Below are 19,585 nucleotides of genomic sequence, written 5' to 3'. Positions count from 1 at the left end.
TTCGCCGAATTTGACTAAAAAAAATCCCCAGCGTAGAAAAGGATTTTAAGAACAAAATTGGAGGGATGTAGCTGTGACAGAAAGCGTCCAGCCATGTTTTGAACTTTCGATACATTCGTCTTTATAGCGAACGAGCCGTGAACTGCAACTAAAAATAGTTCGCGGGAAAAAAACAGGGAAATGAATGGAAAGTTCAAAACACGACTGGACGCTTTCTGTCACAGCTACATCCCTCCAATTTTGTTCTTAACATCCTTTTCCTAGAGCCAAAAGCTTCCAATTCATGAATTTTTTAGAAGCGATGTTTTATGAGAATTGTTTGACATCGGATTTCTATACAAACACTGTTATTTCAAGTCTGTTTGCCTACTTGTCTATTTAAAGCTATTTTAAAGTTCTCAAAGTTGCCATAACTGATCACGAACGGGTGATATAGACAAACGTGACACTTCTTTAAACTTACTTCCCCGGTCGGTCTGCTCTAACTTGCTATTTTCTCTTTTTTGCTCTCTTTCACGTAGAACTTTGCTTAATCGTCCCGGCTTTCTCTCATTCTCTTCTTTCCACGTTGTCAACATATCCAACGAAAAAATATAATTTCACTTTGTATTATGTGTTCTTTATCAATTCTGTTGTAAACGCACCTTACCATGCAACTTACCGCCAAACAAACAAGGGCGCATTAGCATTGTGGGATTGCGTACGGACGGATGGTCGGACGGACAAAGTGACGTCATAACCAAACCAAAATTTTTCACTTTTGTGGGTTTCCCAAATTCTCTCAGCTATGAAGCTTCGCGCGCGCGCCTTTAGCGCGCAGAGCTCCGCTACAATTAATTCATTTCAACCTGGGATTTTATCCAAGCCTTTTAAGCCTTTTTCAAGCTATTTAAAGTATAAAGTATGGATATTCTCTCCAACTTGAAAAGCAAAAGCTACATCACGAAAAAAAGCATAGCCATTTTTTGTCCGCTTTCAACACAAGTTGCCCGAACTCGCGTAGAGGGACGATGACCTCTAAGTGCAAGCGGAATTGGGTTATTGGCAGCCGTTGAGAATTTAAACGCGTTATAAGACTTTGTATGGGAAATAAACTTCTGTCGATTCTGAAGCTTAAATGACGCTAAATTTAGCTTTTATTCAATAAAATGAATAAAACTGAATCACCTCCGGTGTATTCTTGCGCGTTTGGGGATTATTTTACCTTTTCGGGCATTCTTTGAAATCACTGTCATTAGTGAGCTTACGCAACAGGACGGCTGAGGGAAGGGGACGGTGAAATATCGTTTTGTGACCAACATGACATCTTAGTACCTTCATATTTTTGGGCGATTTTTGACTAAAACTGGTGTTCTCTCATCTGTTACAACCTGAAAACCACCAGCGGTAGGAATGTTACAGACTAGAGTCATGAAAATTTGGCCGTCACGTTGGTCACACAAGGACAATTCGCCGTCCTACCACATCAGCCGTCCTGTTGCGTAAACTCGCTATTCCCTTTATAGGACGGTGCTCGCAACGGACTAAAATCTTGAACTCTGCTATCGACTATCGTGGGCTTATGTCAACGTACACGACATCTCCATGCCTCTACCCAAACCTGCCCGTCAAACTTCAAATGATAGATGTCTTTCGCTTTCGCTTTTTCACTAAATATACTTGACATGTTAAAACGTAACGGCCACGCTACAAAAGTACATGAATGACCTTTTTAACAGCAACGATCTGATCGACCTGTAACGTAAACAACGAGTTCTTTGTTACAGTTCATGGGTCACGCAAAGTTCTGTGACATTTTGTTTTCCCTCTCAGTTTCAAATAAAAGCTGTGGCTCCAATTGGCTCCAGTTGGCTCCAATGCGATTGTGTTGCAACGGGCTGAGTGGATTGTTTGACAAGCAATGTTCAGTGGTACCTTCTGCCTCATTTTGCTCAGCCTGAGGACTCTCCGTTTGCTCTTCAACAAACTCAAGAGGAGTAACAATTGAAACATCGGTCTGAAGAGCAACACTGATCACTTGTTCAGCTTTCTTCCATTCCTTACACCATTTGCAGCCCTCACCACAAGGTCTTAGTGACATGGCATCAGCATTATGATGTCGCTGGCCTTTCCGGTATTCGATCTCATATTCAGATGGGCTCAGGAACTCTATCCATCTTGCTAACTGTGCCTCTGGTTCTTTGGTTTTCAATACTAAATGAAGTGGTGCATCTATGGAGGGGCATTCGGGTCAAAACTGCAATTGGATCGTAACCTCCATTCCATTGGATCGTACTGCATGTTATTTGTTCATGAGCTTTAGCCATTCGATCATACCTACATGCCATTCGATCGTACCCGAATGCCATTCGATCGTATCCCACTTTGGATCGTAAATAGCTTCCACTCGTGGTTAACATTCGGTCAGCGGTTAACCAAGAGAAAAATAACCTCGATGCCATGTTGATATAGTGACACAAGGATTACAAGTACATGACGTAGAGTTTGGAAATTGAGTCGATCGGGAAATGAAAGGCCAACATCAATCCCCGTTCGAACTAATAACCAATAATGTGAGAAGTATTCTGCGTGACGTTGTCAACAAGCTTGAGTCTTGAGATATTGGTAACAATATTGACTTTATACGATACAGAGTGGACAGGCTTTGTTTCTTGTTGTTAAGGCTTGGAGGAAACTTAGAAGAAAGCCTGCTGCCAAATCTACAAGAGGCCCAGCAAATCCGTGCCGTTCTAGACGGCGATGAGTACTTTAGCTGTGCAAATAATTCATCCCCAGTTCTAAAAACACTGGCTTAAGGGGGCGTCCTAAATTTTTCATTTCAAAGAAGCAGCTTGAGTAATTTATTCATGATGAGCTTAGGTTGACAAAAAAATTTATGCTAAAGAGCTCACAGTGAGTTGAACTCACCAATGGCTTATCATTAACTGTAACAAGAGTCACTTTTTCACAGCTTTCCGTGTTGTAGCGTATGATCGAAGTGTTCATTTTACACACGTGTTGATTTACAGAGCGCATACAGGGAGAAAAATAATTGCACAAACCTGACGCAAAATAATTATTTTCCAGACACTGCGGTTTGCGTAACTCGCTCGCGCGTGGAATTCTCTCGTTTAGCCCAAGCGAATAGCATCCAAGCTTCGTGTAATCAAACATATCAAAAGAGTGTCATCACTCAGTTTCTTTATTGTCTAAAATCCAGCTTTACGGTGCATTTTTCAATTATGTTTACATATCCTTGTCGACAATTTTTTACACCAAGGATCAAGCTCAACAAAGCATAATTGTGATAAAATGCGTTAAATAAATATCAACCGCTCAAGATCACTCACATTCGGCTGTGACCGGTAGAAATATGGAAATTTCAAAATACATCAACACATAACATTATTTGCAAAGGAAAACAGGAACATTTTAAGCTTTATCAACATATTTTGACGAAACTAAGGTACAGGATATATACATGACTACTAAATCAATTCAGTGTTCTCAACCGAGGATCAACCTCAACAAAGCATTGTGTTAAAACGAGTAGAATAATGGACAATGGAGTAAATATCAACCGCTCAAGATCACACTTTCTGTGACCGGTAGAAATATGACTTAAACGTGGAAATTTCAAAATACATCAACATATAACGTCATTCTCGACGGAAAAAAATGAACATTTTAAGCTTTTAAACATATTTTGATGGAACTGAGGTCCAGGATATACAAATGAAATCAATTCTGTTCTCAACCGACTACAAATAAGTGTACATGATAGCACCAGTAAATTAATTTTTGCGAACCGAGGAGTGACGCAGCGTTATGCAAAATTTATTGCCTCGAAAAGATAATGTGCTTTATGTGTTATTGAAAGATTCTAATCTAAATCAAAATTGTCGTTGCCCATAATTAGTCACTCAAAACGTTGAGAAGTGTGTTAAGGCTGGGGCGTTTAGCCGGATCATCCCTGATCGCTTTTCTTGAAAACTTTGAGGGACAGTGAAGTCGCCGTTGGGAGCAAATCCAATACACTGAGCGCTATCTTTCCCACAGAAAAAATGTCTGAGGCCATGCTTTGCCTCCCTTTGCCACACACAATTCCAACTGCAATATGTGGATACTTTTTCTTGTACGATTCTTGACTGGACTCCGACAAAGTCATCAGTGGCTTAAGATCAGTACTAAAACGTGCCTTGCGAAGTCAATCACCACAGGATTCCACTGATCTTTTCGCTTTTCCAAAACGATGTTGTTTGCTTTTAAATCATTGTGAAGGACGCCTCGATGGTGAACGTGGTAAAGAGTCTCGTTTATTTTCTTTAGGATAAATAGCCAAGAATTTTTTTTCCATTTGCCAAGGCCCGCCAAAAGTAAGTTCTCCATCCTTTCCCTGTTTGGAGTTTTATCTTCGTCACAGCGACCAAGGACACACATCTCATGAGTCCAGGTTTCAAGTAGTTGGAATTTCAGAGGCGTGCTCTTTGTCTTTGTTTTCCTTGACTCTTCAAGTGCTCCTCCAGGTCTGCGCACTGAAGGACGCACAACATTTCTCGAGCACATCCCAGGAAACTCTCCTGAAATCAGTCACCAAAATTTTACTATGAACACTACCATAAAGTACAAGTGAGGTACACCAAAGGAGGTAAGTATGTTCATACCAGTGTTAAAAAACACTATCCATGAACCAAAACATGTTGCAAGATATATCAAACAATCCTCATACTATTAAAGAAATATTGTGAAAGGTATATGATTGCAATAATGTTGTTCTAAACAAATTACTTCATGATCATTCTAGCTGTACTCATAGTTCATAAAAGGGAATGGTTATGAAGTTTGACACATTTCTTTCTTATGTGTTTTTGGCCTTGACTATGCACAAGCCACAATAAGTGTGGAAAAATGTTGCAGCAACTGACCAATAGAAACATCTCTGTTAAATTATTCAACTGAAAGTGTCAATGTAAAGCAAAAGATTGTACTAATGTGCAGGGTTGTGGGCCTTCCAACATAAATTGTAGTAGCTTTGTTGTCACTTTTGAAGTTCACCTGCTCTCATAACCAGTCCCTCTACGAACTATGTTGTAGTTTAGAAATCAAAATCAAATTGATAATATTATTTTATGTTACAGGTATTTGTTTATACATACATGTAACTAACTGATTCACAATATTCCCTCGCGGGCAAGATTTTGGAAAATGTTTTCATTTTAACGAAATAATAATCCAGCCGAACCACTTACTTACAGCGTATTAAGAGCTGTAAGAAATCTTTTCTACTGATTTGAAATGGAAAAAGATTGAATAAAGGTAAGCTTAACTCCAGATGTTTTGTTCCTATTTCCGGCCGCCATGTTGGTCTTCCTCAGAGGGACACCAACAAGGCGTCTCCATACTATTAAAGCTCTATAAATTAGTTTGAAACATTTTGTCAAATAACTCAAGTACGGGATATCGCACAGACCTGACACTTGGACAGGTTTCTTATTTATTTATCATTTATAACATGTCAATTTTTTGACTTCATTCATGGAATGTTTTCAATTTCTTTTTTCACGCACACGACGATGGCGTGACAGCGAAAGCCGGCAACATGTGCTGAGGGGGTACGATCATTCTACAAGGATAAGTGTTGAGGGGGTCCGAAACTCGGAAAACATTTTGAGTTTATTAAATAGAAGTGATCGTTTTTCCTCGGATAAGTGAAGAGGGAGTCTGAAATTCGAAAAACCTTTCAAGTTAGATGGTAATGATTGTTTTTCCACGGAGGAGTGTTGAGGGGGTCCGAAATTCAGAATCTTTTATGAGTTTTGAGGGGATCCGAAATTCGGAAAACCTCTCAAGTTAGATAGTAGTGATTCGTTTTCCTCGACTTAATGTTGAGGGGGTCCGAAATTCGGACTATTCTTACTAGGAACAGTAAACCTTATTTTTGTTATAAGGGTTGCTCGAAATAGAAAAAAATAGTGTGATTTTGACAGAATTGTCATAATATTAATCGTGCCTCTTATCAACTTAAAGAAAACCAAATTTTCCTCCGATGAAATGCCCTACTTCGCACGGATTGGCAAAATTCTTCAGTGCGTTGGGGTTATCTTGCACCGAATTTCTCAAAACTGTAATGCCACAAATTAATTTGGAACGTGTTCAAATTTAATGGAACTCAATCGAACTTAATCGAATGAATGGGTTCGATTGAGTCCAGTAATCAAACCAAAATTTTTTTGCGAGAGTTCGATGGCGTTCGATTTTCGAACCCAATCGAACTGAATAGAACGTTCTGAACCATCACTCAAAATAGACAACAATTTTAAAAAGTCTTTTTAAGCATGCAAAAACAACAAAGAAGTAGTTGGAACGAACAATGGATTGATGTAGCTTTACTGAAACATCATTTTATGATCCACTGCTGTTGTCATAAAGTGAGTCAATTTAGCACAAATTCATGCAACAAACGAGTCCGGCGAGCAATGCAATAAACTGAAATAAAACCGAGTTATCATCCTATTGAGGCTTTATAACAGCTATAACAAAGTCATCTCTTAAGGTTACCGGATACCTTCGAGAGACGTTTTTTGGCCAAAAAAATTTTTGAGGCCAAATTAAACATTACTAGTCTCCTTCATTTTCAAGAAAAAATATATTACAAATCTTGAGGCGTGCGCGAATTATCAACAAGAGAGTTTTTTCAAATGAAATTCTATCACCCGCCAGAGTGTTATAACTTAATTAAACTGTGTCAGCGTCAGGGCTTCCCGTGATGTTTTTCGCGGTAAAACATCCGGAGTCGTTCATTTCATGTTGCCTCTCTTCCTTTTGTTTACGTTTGCAACTTGTGATTTATTCACGCCAAGTTTTCGCTTGTGTTCGTTTTGCGTATCGTGTATGGCAAAAAATATAAAAGAAAAGAGTCCGTGGTTGAAAACCTAAGAAAAAAACTGGTTCCAAGAAAAAAAAGAACAAAGTTTCCGATGGAGGATGGCGAAAAACTCTTGCCGAAACCGCATAAGTGCGTGGCGCATAAGCCCAGGTACAATAATCGATATATCGAGTTCTTTGAGACCCTTTCCCTCCCCACATATTGCGCTCAACGCTGGCCTCCAGGTTCAGGCTGAAAATATCTCCATCAAACCTGCATAGCAGAAAAACTCGGATATTGAACTGCAAACTTGCGACGGCAATTTATTCGCATGGATAATGTATATATAAATAGTCCTTCAACGTACCCCAGTAACCGCATTTCTGCCTGCAGCTGTTCTTTCCGATCGATGGGGCTCACCGTCGAGGCCACTGCAGTTTTCCTTTTCTTCGAAGAATTTTTTCTGCCAGGCGTTTGGCAAGGAAATCTGAGAAATAGGACTGGTAATAGAACTGCAGTCACGCACTCAACTATTTTCCGGCGCGACAACAGTAATCTCAGGGGACTCAGCAGTGGGTCTCCTGTAATTCTATTGGCTTTCGACTTTGGCAGCATCCACAGTGTTGAAATATGGCGCAGCAAGGGCGTGAAATGTTTGTAAACCTTGAGAAGCGGAAAAAACCTACTCCGATTTTACGCGAGTGTGCTTTCTTTAAAGTAATTCATACGGTACAAGAATTTGACGGATTGCATTAGGATCTGGCCCGAAGATTCCCAAGACACTGAGCAAAAACAAAACTTTGTAAAATTGATCTCCCGCAATGGCCTTCGTCGTAAAACGTATCGGTGAGTTTTTGATTTTTTGAGTTTTTGCAGTAGTTTTGATTCTGCAGTCGAATTCCATACTCGATAAATTCGCTCAAAGATCAGTCGCACATCAGTCGTTTTGGACTTTTGGGACGCACTCTCCTTGCGGCTAGAAAGAAACAAAGCGAAATAATTTTTACCGGATAGTACATTTTATTAGCTTTGTACTTATATATAGTTTATGGTTGCTGCATTTAAGACAGCGCGCAGATATTTTTTTTTTCGCGAAGGACAGCCGCGAAGGTACCCAGTAACCTTAAGCCGAGCAATGCAAGTAATCAACCGAAACAAAGCTGATTCATCCTTATAAGATTTTTTTGGGTGTTGATTATTCCACTTTTTTTTTTTTTTGTGTGTGTGTGTTAAGGTAAACTGAGAAGCCGCCTCATCAGTTCCAAAACACGAGCAATTTTCCTTTATAACTCCCATTTTTAATCGGATGTATGCAATCTTTCACCATCCAACGTAATCGAACTCAATCAAAGTTTGATTTGGTTTAGTTGCTTCATTTTTTGGTAAAACTTCGATTGTGTTCGATTACCAAACTTAATCGAACCCATGAGTTCGATTATGTGCGTTAATGAAACGTTTGATTTGATTCGAGTAGTTTCGTCGGGCTCTTGTCGGCAATTATTAAACGTGAATCAGCCAAGGTTATAGACTCAACATTTTCCTGAGGAAGAATAAGTTTCTTTTTCCGATTAACAGCTGAAAAATAACAGATAGAACTTCGGCGAGGTTCAGTTGTATTTCAAGAGTTGTCCCAATAACACAACCAACATTCTGATCAGTTCTCCTTTTGGAAGCTTTCACATCTTAAAATTTCCCTGTAAACCACAAATTCATCATCGATATTAGTTGAGTTATCCCAGATGAAAGCAAACTGGCAGGCATTCCCATATAAAAAGCTTCTGCGCTTAGCCTCGCTTTCATAATGAGGCTCACATAGGAATTTGGAAATGGCCTGTTGGTTTTTAACTGGGATTTGTCATAATTTTTCTCCCTGGCAATCCAACATTGGAACCGGGAAAGTCGCCGCACAGGAACGGGAAATAAATTATTACTAATCAATATTACACCATCAATATAAACTGAATCACTTCATGGTCAAACCTACCCAAGTCAAATTGCCTAGCCGTCGTTGCTTTCAGAACTGACGTGTTGTTTTTTTAGACAAGGAATTTACTCCAGTTAATTAGTGTATCTTCTTCCAAGCCTCGGTTGTTCAAAGAGTGTGGATAGCTTTATATGTCCAGTGCATAAGTCACCATCCAGCGAATAGATTGTCCTCCAATTTAATATACATTTTATACGATAAAAAACGCTTTATCCACTGGATAAAATTATACGATCTATGAACAACCGGGGCCAGGTGTGTTATTGGGTACCAAATGCTGGAGGTCACTGTACGATGGACAAGCACCCCTTGCGAGGGTGGTGAAAAGGGGATAGGGGTAAGAGGTGAGGTGAGATATAACTTTTAGTATCTATTTAACGACGATTTCATCAAGTTCCCAGTATAATTGCCTCATGCTGCAGAAACCAGGTTTAATTTCGCTAGCGCTCCGCCTGTATGTATCCCCATGACCCGAATACCAGGTTTAACTCTCAAAAATAACTCAACAGCATTCAGTTCTATTCGGCAGATTTATTTATCAGTTATCAATCTAAGACGTAACATAGCGTCGACTCGAAAGTCTAGTAATTTTCTAGAAGAACACGCCGATATTTCTTGCAACAGGACTACAAGACCATTTCAGATCTCCAGCTCACGGCCACGGCGACATCTAATCAAACTTTTGAGGCACCCCCTTTTGCTCTTGCCCCTTGCCACACAGAATGCAAACCTCCTTTTGCAACCCTAAATGAAAAACAGAAAAGAAGTAAAATTGTAATTGAGTTTGTACGGGTAGAAAAAAGGCTTTGTTGTAGGTACAAGGGTAAATAGATATGGATAACTCGTGATAAACTAACGCGGTATTTCAGTGCCTCGCTTGGACAATCATTTAGCATGGTAAAAGAAAGAAAATGTTAACGGACTAATAAACAAGAAAAACTGCTAGGTAATGTATGCAGATTAGAATATGTACAGTAATTAAAATAATTATACTAGGTAAAATGAATTATTACAGAAACCAATAGAGGACGAATGAATCAATGAACGAAGGAAAGAACCAACGAACAAACGAATAAATTACCTTGTTTATACACGGTCAACTCATCAGTTCTTTATTTAGAGTTAACTCAACTACTTTTCTTTTTTTTATCGTAAAACAGCTATTTCTATACCTAAAGATTAAAATTATGTCTAAAACTGCTATATGAATGGTGAAAGTTGAAACTTGACTGGAAGTTTTCTCCAAAGAACTGTCCCAGCGAAATTGAATCTTTCCTTCATGAAATTCGAGCAGGGTAACGGGCAAGGTGGCTGGGGTAGCAAGTTTACCACTAATATCTCTTAAAAAGTAACTGGAGACATAGCTAAGGTTAGTAAATTTAGAACAAAGATAGTCAGATGCCAAACAGTGGAGTGACTTATAGAACCATTGCGGCATTATTTAATCTTCTCAGGAGTTGTCAAGTGTCTTCCAGCCAAGTGGATTATCTCTTGTCGCAAATACGAACTGCTAGTGAAATGTGTTTATGAATTCCATGTCAGTGTTAAAAGTTGTTAACTTACAAGTTGCAAAGAGAACAACTTACAAAAAGGTGAAGCTTGAACTGGATCCAAACCGTCATCAATAACGGGTTCCAGTGAAATACCCGTTCAAACCTACTATTTCAAGGTTCTACTAACTTCACTATATATTTAACAGTCTATTGATCTGTACTTGTGTACATAGTAGGTCGAATATTGGCTATCAGAAGCTCCCCTTTTTTTTTCCTAATGCCAGCCTTTCAATCAATGTCGTTTGTAAACCAGGAATTCTTATAGTTGCTATTCAGTTACGTTATCATCCCAGATGAAAGCAAACTGACGGACGGTCTCAAAGCTAGTATTTGGTTCAATCAAAGGTTATTCCCTTTTGGGTCGAATCTTAATGGTAGCCTGGTAGGAACTTCGTTCAAGCAAAATAACCAAAATTAACGACCTAATCGTTCTTTTATAAGAGAGAGAGAGAGAGAGAGAGAGAGAGAGAGAGAGAGAGAGAGAGAGAGAGAGAGAGAGAGAGAGAGAGAGAGAGAGAGAGAGAGAGAGAGAGAAAGAGAGAGAGAGAGAGAGAGAGAGAGAACAAAACAAAAACCACAAAAATTGGTACGTACTCTTCTTGCACGCGCATCATGAACATTTTCGTCGATGCTGTCGTCATCATTCTCGAGCTCACGGCCACGGCGACATTTAAGGAGCTGTTTTAAGCACCCTCTTTTGCTCTTGCCCCTTGCCACACAGAATGCAAACCTCCTTTTGCAACCCTAAATGAAAAACAGAAAAGAAGTAAAATTGTAATTGAGTTTGTACGGGTAGAAAAAAGGCTTTGTTGTAGGTACATGGGTAAATAGATATGGATTACTCGTGATAAACTAATGCGGTATTTCAGTGCCTCGCTTAAACAATCATTTAGCACGGTAAAAGAAAGAAAATGTTAACGGACTAATAAACAAGAAAAACTGGTAGGGAATGTATGCAGATTAGAATATGTACAGTAGTTAAAATAATTATTCTAGGTAAAATGAGTTATTACAGAAACCAATAGAGGACGAATGAATCAATGAACGAAAGAACGAACAAACGAACGAACGAATAAATTACCTTGTTTATACACGGTCAACTCATCAGTTCTTTATTTAGAGTAAACTCAACTACTTTTCTTTTTTTCTATCGTAAAACAGCTATTTCTATACCTAAAGATTAAAATCATGTCTAAAACTGCTATATGAATGGTAAAATGTGAGACTTGACGGGAAGTTTTCTCCAAGGAATTGTCCCAGCAAAACTGAATCTTTCCTTCGAGAAATTTGAGCAGGGTAACGGGCAAGGTGACTGGGGTAGCAAGTTTACCACTAATATCTCTTAGAAAGTAACTGGAGACAAAGCTAAGGTTAGTAAATTTGGAACAAAGATATTCAGATGACAAACAGTGGAGTGACCTCTAGAACCATTGCGGCATTCTTTAATCTTCTCAGGAGTTGTCAAGTTTCTTCCAGCCAAGTGGATTTTCTCTTGTACATGTAGCAAATACGAACTGCTAGTGAAATGTGTTTATAAATTCCATGTCAGTGTTAAAAGTTGTTAACTTAAAAGTTGCAAAGAGAACAACTTACAAAAAAGTGAAGCTTGAACTGGATCCAAACCGTCATCAATAACGGGTTCCAGTGAAATACCCGTCCAAACCTACTATTTCAAGGTTCTACTAACTTCACTATATATGTAACAGTCTATTAATCTGTACTTGTGTACATAGCAGATCGAATATTGGCTATCAGAAGCTGCCCTTTTTTTCCTTATGGCAGCCTTTCAATCAATGTCGTTTGTAAACCAGGAATTCTTATCATTGCTATTCAGTTACGTTATCATCCCAGATGTAAGCAAACTGACGGCCGGTCTCAAAGCTAGTATTTGGTTTAATCACAGGTTGTTCCCTTTTGGGTTGAATCTTAATGGTGGCCTGGTAGGAACTTCGTTAAAGCAAAATAACTGAATTCGCGACCTAATCGTTCTTTTATAAGAGAGAGAAAGAACAAAAAAACAAAAACAAAACAAAAACATAAAAATGTTACGTACTCTTCTTGCACGCGCGTCATGAACATTTTCGTCGATGCTGTTGTCATCATTCTCGAGCTCAGCAGGATCGTTTAGCTGAACATCTCCCTCTTCGTTCTCACCGTCACTTTTTTCTTCAAGCAAAGGCTCTGCGTACACCAAGGTCGCCAGAAGGAGGATAGCTAATGCAAAAATCAGTCTCATGTTTTCTTGTCAGCAAGCCGAGCTCCGAAACAAGACGTAACTATATCCACCACGAGTGAATCAGCTTTCAAACGCCGAACGCTTGCTGCTCTTTTATAGAAATTCGTGAAGCAGATGGCCCTCGATCGTTGGATAACAAGTCCAATACACCTGATTATAGGAAAATTTGAAGGCAAACAGCTCAAGGAAAGTATATTTGAAGTTTAGAGACTGTTTTACCAGCTTTTTCATAACCTGCTAACGTCTAAAAGCGTCAAAGAAACTCGTTTTACTATAAGACGGCAAATAGATAAAATGAGATTGAACATTTTTAAATTGTATGTAAAGACAGAATTATACTGAAAAATCTATCAACGTTATAAAAAGGTAATCCTCTTTACAAATCAACTACTTTTTCATTTTTCTTTCTGGTTTACCATGTTAATAGCGTCAATGAGATTTCTTTTACTTTGCAAATATATATCACGATTAAATTGTGAGATATTTCATTTACTTTACAAACGTTAAATTTTTGTTTGCTTTGTGAGTTTGTGACTTTTTTCGAATTAAAAAATCCAATATTGTTTTTCGAGTGTTGTGAGCAGGTGAGTTCTACTGCAATCTGCGAAAAAAAGTACCCTGAAAGAGTTGCAGTTTACAACACGGAGGAAGCTTAGACCATACTAACTTAATTCATATCAATAAAGAATTACATTGCCTCCCATAAACTTTTACCATGATCCCATTCAATTCAAACCTGTTAACTAAGAAAATTGTTGTTTATGTTTTTATTTTTTTGATTGCTTAAGTCTAAACACGCGCTTGTCTCTTTAAAAAAATGTGCCATCGGTAACTGAGGAATCAAATTGAGTATATCATATTACGAGGCGACATTGCAAAGTTTTTTTGCCCAATGGATCGTTTCTGATTCAGTGGTTTCTAAGGAGATGAATTTTAGCACTCGGTGTTTTGACGTTAAGATGACTATATCACAAATTAAACAACCATTGGACAACCATTAAGTGAACGTGGGCAGTTTTCGTCGATTCTGCAATAAAAAAATTATTTGCAACTGCAAATATGAAAAATTGTATATATGCTTGCAGCTGAGTCTGAAATTAAAGCGCAAATTGTGAAGTGTGTGGTTGACATGGCACGTTTCATTCAAAGTTCAGTTACCGTTTATGTTCAGGGAGGAGATTTTTAGATTTCATTTTTATCCATAGAAATAAACTTTCCAGTAAGATCTTAGAAACAGAAAAAAAATTATAAAAGGGTGAATATTTGCCGAGAAATTGGGATATAAACGATTTTCAACTGAAATAAAACTTCACTTTGATTGACAACGTATTGCTGTTTTTTGAATCTTTAATCTTCGCTTGGAAAGGACACTTTCAAGAGTTAAAACTCCCAAAAGATTTGGTCAACTTCATTCAATTTGGCCAGACGCTGATCATGCCATTTCCACGTGTTTGAACGCAATCGAATTAAGGAAAATCCAACACGAGTTTTTAGCCTTTGGGATTCCGGACCTCGAGAAAAAAATTCCAAAATATTAAAATCGAATTGATTTGGAACGGTCTGGACCTTCAAGCTTCGACTGCGCGGTAAACTCGGGAATTCAATTTCTTGAAACACCAATGAAATATTTAAAAAGCCAGTTGTAAAGCTTTAATTCGATGTAGGGCTTTTGAGGATCTGTAATATAACATAGAGGCGCTAGGTATACAGCCATTAAACTGGTTGAACCTTTGAAGGTACACTGCAGCCTTAAATAAAGTCACGTTACGCTGTGAACGGTCCAGCATTTTGTGTTTGAACGGTTAACAGTAATTATCGCCATTAGCACTTGTTTGGGAAAAACGAGGGAGTGCAAAATAACCTAAGACAGTTCTATTCTTTTGCTCAAAATTTATAAATTGTCGAACATTTTGGGAAGCGGAATGGTAATTTCCGAATTCAAGAACTGCCGTAGGCTTTCCAAGGATACAAGCTGATGTTTTTTTTTACTCTTTTATAAAATGATGTACTTGCCCTCCCTTGGCTTTTCAGCTATGTCAAACTTTCACTCGACCTTTTTGTAAATGGAAACGCTTTTTTTCGTCACAATTGAATCCTAAATTCTCAGGCAGGTACGATCTATTATTTCAATCCCTTAAACTCTCTGAGGGTTTTTTCTTGTTTTTTAGTTGTTGTTGTTGTTGTTGTTGTTTTTTTTCTTAATATCTGATTTACAACAATAGTGATACTTTGAAATAAATTACACTAAACTACGGACTACGGTCATACCTCTAAAAGATCACAATATTGATACCCCTATGCAAAATTTGAAGTGGAATTGGACTCGGGACTCGGGACTGGAATCGGCCGCCTTCAGTTGAAATTCAATTATTAATGTCCGTAAAGGACAGATATAGCAAGCCCATTAGGGTGCAACACCTCGTTCGGTAATATGAATCTCAGAACGTTTAAAAAGATTGGATGCAACAAACCCAAAAAAAAAATTTAAGCAAGTACTTGATGGCAGTGCAAACTTTTTTCTTAAAAAAAATGAATAAATATTTGAATTACATATTTTTTTCTAATATTATATATTCTTCGTTATTATACATACAGTTTTCTTACATTAAACCCTCATAATGCCTCCCCCTTAATGCAAAGTAGAGTAAAATAATAACCATTTGAATTTGTTTCAAAATTTTAACCTAAGGTGGGCAGTTTTCGTCGATTCTACAATCCAAACAGCCACGCAAGCTAGAGGTGGTTGACATGGCATGTTATTAAATAAAGTGACGTTATCGAAAAGGGCTAGCATTTTGCGTTTGAGCAGTCTGCTAAATTCCCACGGTATTTTATGGCCCTTCAAAAGGTAAATTTGTGTAATCTAAAACAGCATGATCTGTTCGCATTTTTTAGCTGAAAATTTAGATAGCATAAACTTCCAGGGAAGGCAATGTAATCCCGGTGGACTGTTTTTTCGATAACTCGGTCATTCGGCCGTCCGTTCGCCCGTTTTGAATTTTCGGGCTTCCGTTTGTTCGTTCGTTTGCGTTTCTGATTTGTTCAGTTGTTCCTCCAATTTCCCAGTCCTTCTTGCTATCCATGGGCATAAACATGTTGTAAAGAATAAAATTTAACCATTTAAAAGCTCTATGAAAACATTACGAAGAAGCCCTCAATTCGAAAAACAACCGTGAAATTAACATTTGGTGCTGTTTCTTCGGTTGTGCGGTCGCATCCAATATCTATATGGACAAAGGACTGAAAAATTTAATAAAAATTGTAATAAAGATGTACACATTTAACAGCCCATTTTCAATCAATTTGTTTATTATGCTGATCGTTCGGTTATGGGGCTGGGTTGGCTTTCGGTTGTGTGGTTTGTTCATTTTGGCTGGTATATATGGGGTATTTGTCTGATTATTCGGTTAGTCTCTCATTGGCCTCAGTGGTTTCGGCCTTATGTTCACTCCTCTTTCCGTCTGTCTGTCCCTTCCCATATTTCCGTGTGGTTCAGTTATCTTCATTAGTTCTACTAGTGACACGGTTTTCTACAAATAAATTACCTTTCTACATGGGCTTAATCTTAAAAATTTTAAAAGCTTCATTAAAACATCAGAAGGTTTCCCTTCGTGTTTTAATATTAGAGGTGCAATGCTATAGAGAAAGACTTCATCTTTCTTCAACGATCTGACACATAAAGAAAATAATGTGACGTTATCGGAACGGTCGAGCATTTCGCATTTAAACAGTCTAAATTCCCTGGTCATTTTATGGCCTCTTAAAAGGTAAATTTGCCGTTACCTAAAAGAGCCTGATCTGATCGCATTTCTTAACTGAAATTGTGTATAGCACAAACTTTCAGGGAACGCAATTATGAAATTAATCCCTTGAATTTACGAGGTGCTGATATTAGCTGGCCTTTTTTGCACTCTTAATGACGTATTTGCCCCTCCGAAAGGACAGATAGAGGAAGCCCTTTAAGATGTCTACGCCAAGCCTGGTTCTGTCATTTAAATCTCAAAACGTTTAAAGAGATTAGATGGCAATTAGTCTGAAACGCCACATTTTCAGGGGTGTCCAACGAGAATATTAGGGAGCTTAAGCAGCGACAACGGCAATGGCAACGAAAATATCACCTGAAAAAATAACTTTATTTTATTTGTGCTACTTCGCGAATATTTTGACTCGCTCAACTTCTACAGAAACAGCGGAATATCCTAGAACCAAATTGGTAGAACTGGCGTACAAGTTAAGAAATAAAATGACAAATTCACCGTCGTGTGCTCACGCTCTCCAAAAAACTTGGAATTTTGTCATTTCACGTTGATGTTTTACAGAGGACAGCAAAAGAAATTTACCAAAATGTAAAACGCAGGTGCAGAGCGATTATTTTTGCTCATTAAACCTATTGTTTTGTGGCGTTGTCGTTGTCTCACTAATATTCTCGTTGGATTCCCCTGGAAATGTGGCGTTTCAGACTATTTGATTCTCTTAATCTCAACCAATCAACCAGGCTTCGCGTAGACACCTTACTACGCTTCCTATAAGTAGATCTGTCCCTTCGCGGGGCAAATACGTCATTAATAGTGCGAAGAAAGGCTAGCTATCATCAGCAGATCAAGGAATTACATATCCTTCCCTGGAAGTTTATGATATATAAATTTTCAGCTAAAGAAGGGTGTTTAAGATTACACAAATTTACCTTTTAAAAGGCCATAAAATAACGAGGAAATTTAGACTGTTCAAACGCGAAATGCTCGCCCTTTCCGATAACGTCACTTTATTTAAATGAAACATGCCATGTCAATCAGCTCCAGTCTGCATGGCTGTTTCAATAGCAAAATCGACGAAAACTGCCCACGTTAAGTTAAGAGGAACAAGGAGGTCCGATTTCGAGTCGATCCACACTGGATATCAAATATCAAATATCTTTAATATTATCCACTCCCCGTGGGGTTTTCCGGGGATCACTACTGTGTGGGGGACTTTGCCAGAATGCTTGTGGTGGTATCAATATTGTGTTCTTTTACTAGTATGACCGTAGTTCGTAGTTAAGTGTAATTTATTTCGATGTATCACCATTGTTGAAAGTCAGATAGTTATGAAAACTCCTTTAAAGGATTGAACTAGTAATTTGTATAGTAAGCACTGTCTTGAGCTTGGATCAAAAAGACTTTCAGTGCTTCACACAGGGACACCAGCCAATATTGGAATGGGAGATGAATTTTCGTTGAACATCTTTTGGATAAGACATTCCCTGCTTGAGAACTTTGGATTCAATTGTGACGAAAAACAAAGTTTTCATTTACAAGAAGGTCAAATGAAAGTTTGGCTTGGTTGACAAACGAAAAAGGGGCAAATACATCATTTAAAGAACGGAAAAAAGGTCAGGTTGTATTTTCGCAATTTAAGCCTACAGCAGTTTGTAAATTTGGGGATTAGCATTCCGCTTCCTTAAATATTCAGCAATTTTCAGATTTTAAGCTAAAGAATTGAACTGTTTTAGGTTACACAAATTTCCCCGTTAAAAAGGACATAAATATGTCCAAATGTGGGAATATAGGAATTAACATTTTTATTATTTCGCTTTAATATTCTCGTTGAGTTCCCTCATTGCTCATAAACCAGCCTGACTATTTTGCACTCCCTCGTTTTTCCCAAAACTAGTGCAAATGGCGATAATTACCGTTAACCGTTCAAATAGACAAAATGCTGGACCATTCACAACGTAACGTGACTTTATTTAAAGCTACAGTGTACCTTCAAGGGTTCAAGCAGTTTAATGGATGTATACGTAGCGCCTCTATGTTACATCACAGATCCTCAAAGGCCCTTTATCGAAATAAAGCTTATAGAACTGGCTATTTGAATGTTTCATTGGTGTTTCAAGAAATTGAATTCTCGAGTTTACCGCCCAGTCGAAGGTTGAAGGTTCAAACTGTTCCAAATCAATTCGATGGTCATATTTTGGAATTTTTTTTCTTGAGGTCAGGATCCCAAAGGCTAAAAGCTCCTGTTGGATTTTCCTTAATTCGATTGCGTTCAAACACATGGAAATGGCATGATCAGCATCTGGCCAAATTGAATGAAGTTGACCAAATCTTTTGGGAGTTTTAACTCTTGAAAGTGTCCATTCCAAGCGACGATTAAAGATTCATAAAACAGCAACACGTTGTCAATCTAAGTAAAGTTTTATTTCAGTTGAAAATCGCTTACATCCTAATTTCTCGGCAAATATTCACCCTTTTTCAATTTTTTTTCTGTTTCTAAGATCTTACTGGCAAGTTTATTTCTATGGATAAAAATGAAATCTTAAAATTTCCTCCCTGAACATAAACGGTAAAATAACTTTAAATGAAACGTGTCATGTCAACCACACACTTCACAATTTGCGCTTTAATTTCAGACTCAGCTGCAAGCATATATACAACTTTTCAAATTTGCAATTGCAAATTATGTTTCCATTGCACAATCGACGAAAACTGCCCACGTTCACTTAATGGTTGTCCAATGGTTGTCCAATTTGTGATACAGCCATCTTAACGTCAAAATGCCGAGTGCTAAAATTCATATCCTTAGAAACCACTGAATCAGAAACGATTCATTCGGCAAGAAATCTTTGCAATGTCGCCTCGTAATATAATATACTCAGGTATCTTAACGGACGCAATAACTGATCTGTTAAACATACAAATCTCGTAATTGGTTAGTTTGCTCTATGATATTTTTGATAAGCGCTAGCTCTTTCTCAAACCCATTGCGTTGTTCATGCTTTTACTTTCCAGCCATTCTACCGGCCTGGGTTGAACCTGTTAGGGACTAATAACCCGCGTCATCTGGTAAACCCAGTATAACATGAATTTATATTTTAATTTTTAAGTTTTTACTCGTGCCGTTTAGGAAGTAAAAGGAAGTAAAAAATAGACATTAGGGAAAATACTTTGTTAGCGAGTTACCGATGGCAATTTTTTTAACGAGACAAGGAC

The 19,585-nt window shown here is 38.0% G+C and overlaps 2 protein-coding genes across 6 annotated transcripts in view; both read right to left on the bottom strand.

Moving 5' to 3' along the window:
* Nucleotides 1-12,638, bottom strand: part of LOC146451468 (uncharacterized) — a 176,857-nt gene extending 164,219 nt beyond the window's left edge. For 4 of the 5 annotated variants that reach the window (XM_085098861.1, XM_085098859.1, XM_085098862.1 and 1 more), the window contains exons 1-2: nt 12,435-12,638; nt 11,038-11,125 (exon numbers count right to left, since the gene is read on the bottom strand). In XM_085098861.1, the coding sequence (XP_084954987.1) occupies nt 11,038-11,125; nt 12,435-12,617 (271 nt within the window). In that variant the 5' untranslated portion in view covers nt 12,618-12,638. Of the gene's footprint in view, nt 1-9,339; nt 9,573-10,975; nt 11,126-12,434 lie in introns of those variants that run through there. The other variant, XM_085098863.1, reaches the window with a different exon arrangement.
* The window catches only part of LOC146451455 (uncharacterized), a 299,471-nt gene that overhangs the window by 121,736 nt on the left and 158,150 nt on the right, over nt 1-19,585 (bottom strand). The window lies entirely within an intron of this gene.

Source organism: Pavona decussata, unplaced genomic scaffold, assembly GCF_977016875.1.
Source record: "Pavona decussata unplaced genomic scaffold, jaPavDecu1.1 SCAFFOLD_386, whole genome shotgun sequence".
In the NCBI taxonomy this organism is placed as follows: domain Eukaryota; kingdom Metazoa; phylum Cnidaria; class Anthozoa; order Scleractinia; family Agariciidae; genus Pavona; species Pavona decussata.
The sequence above is the reverse complement of the archived record's forward strand: the minus strand, read 5'-3'. Positions and strand labels throughout refer to the sequence as shown.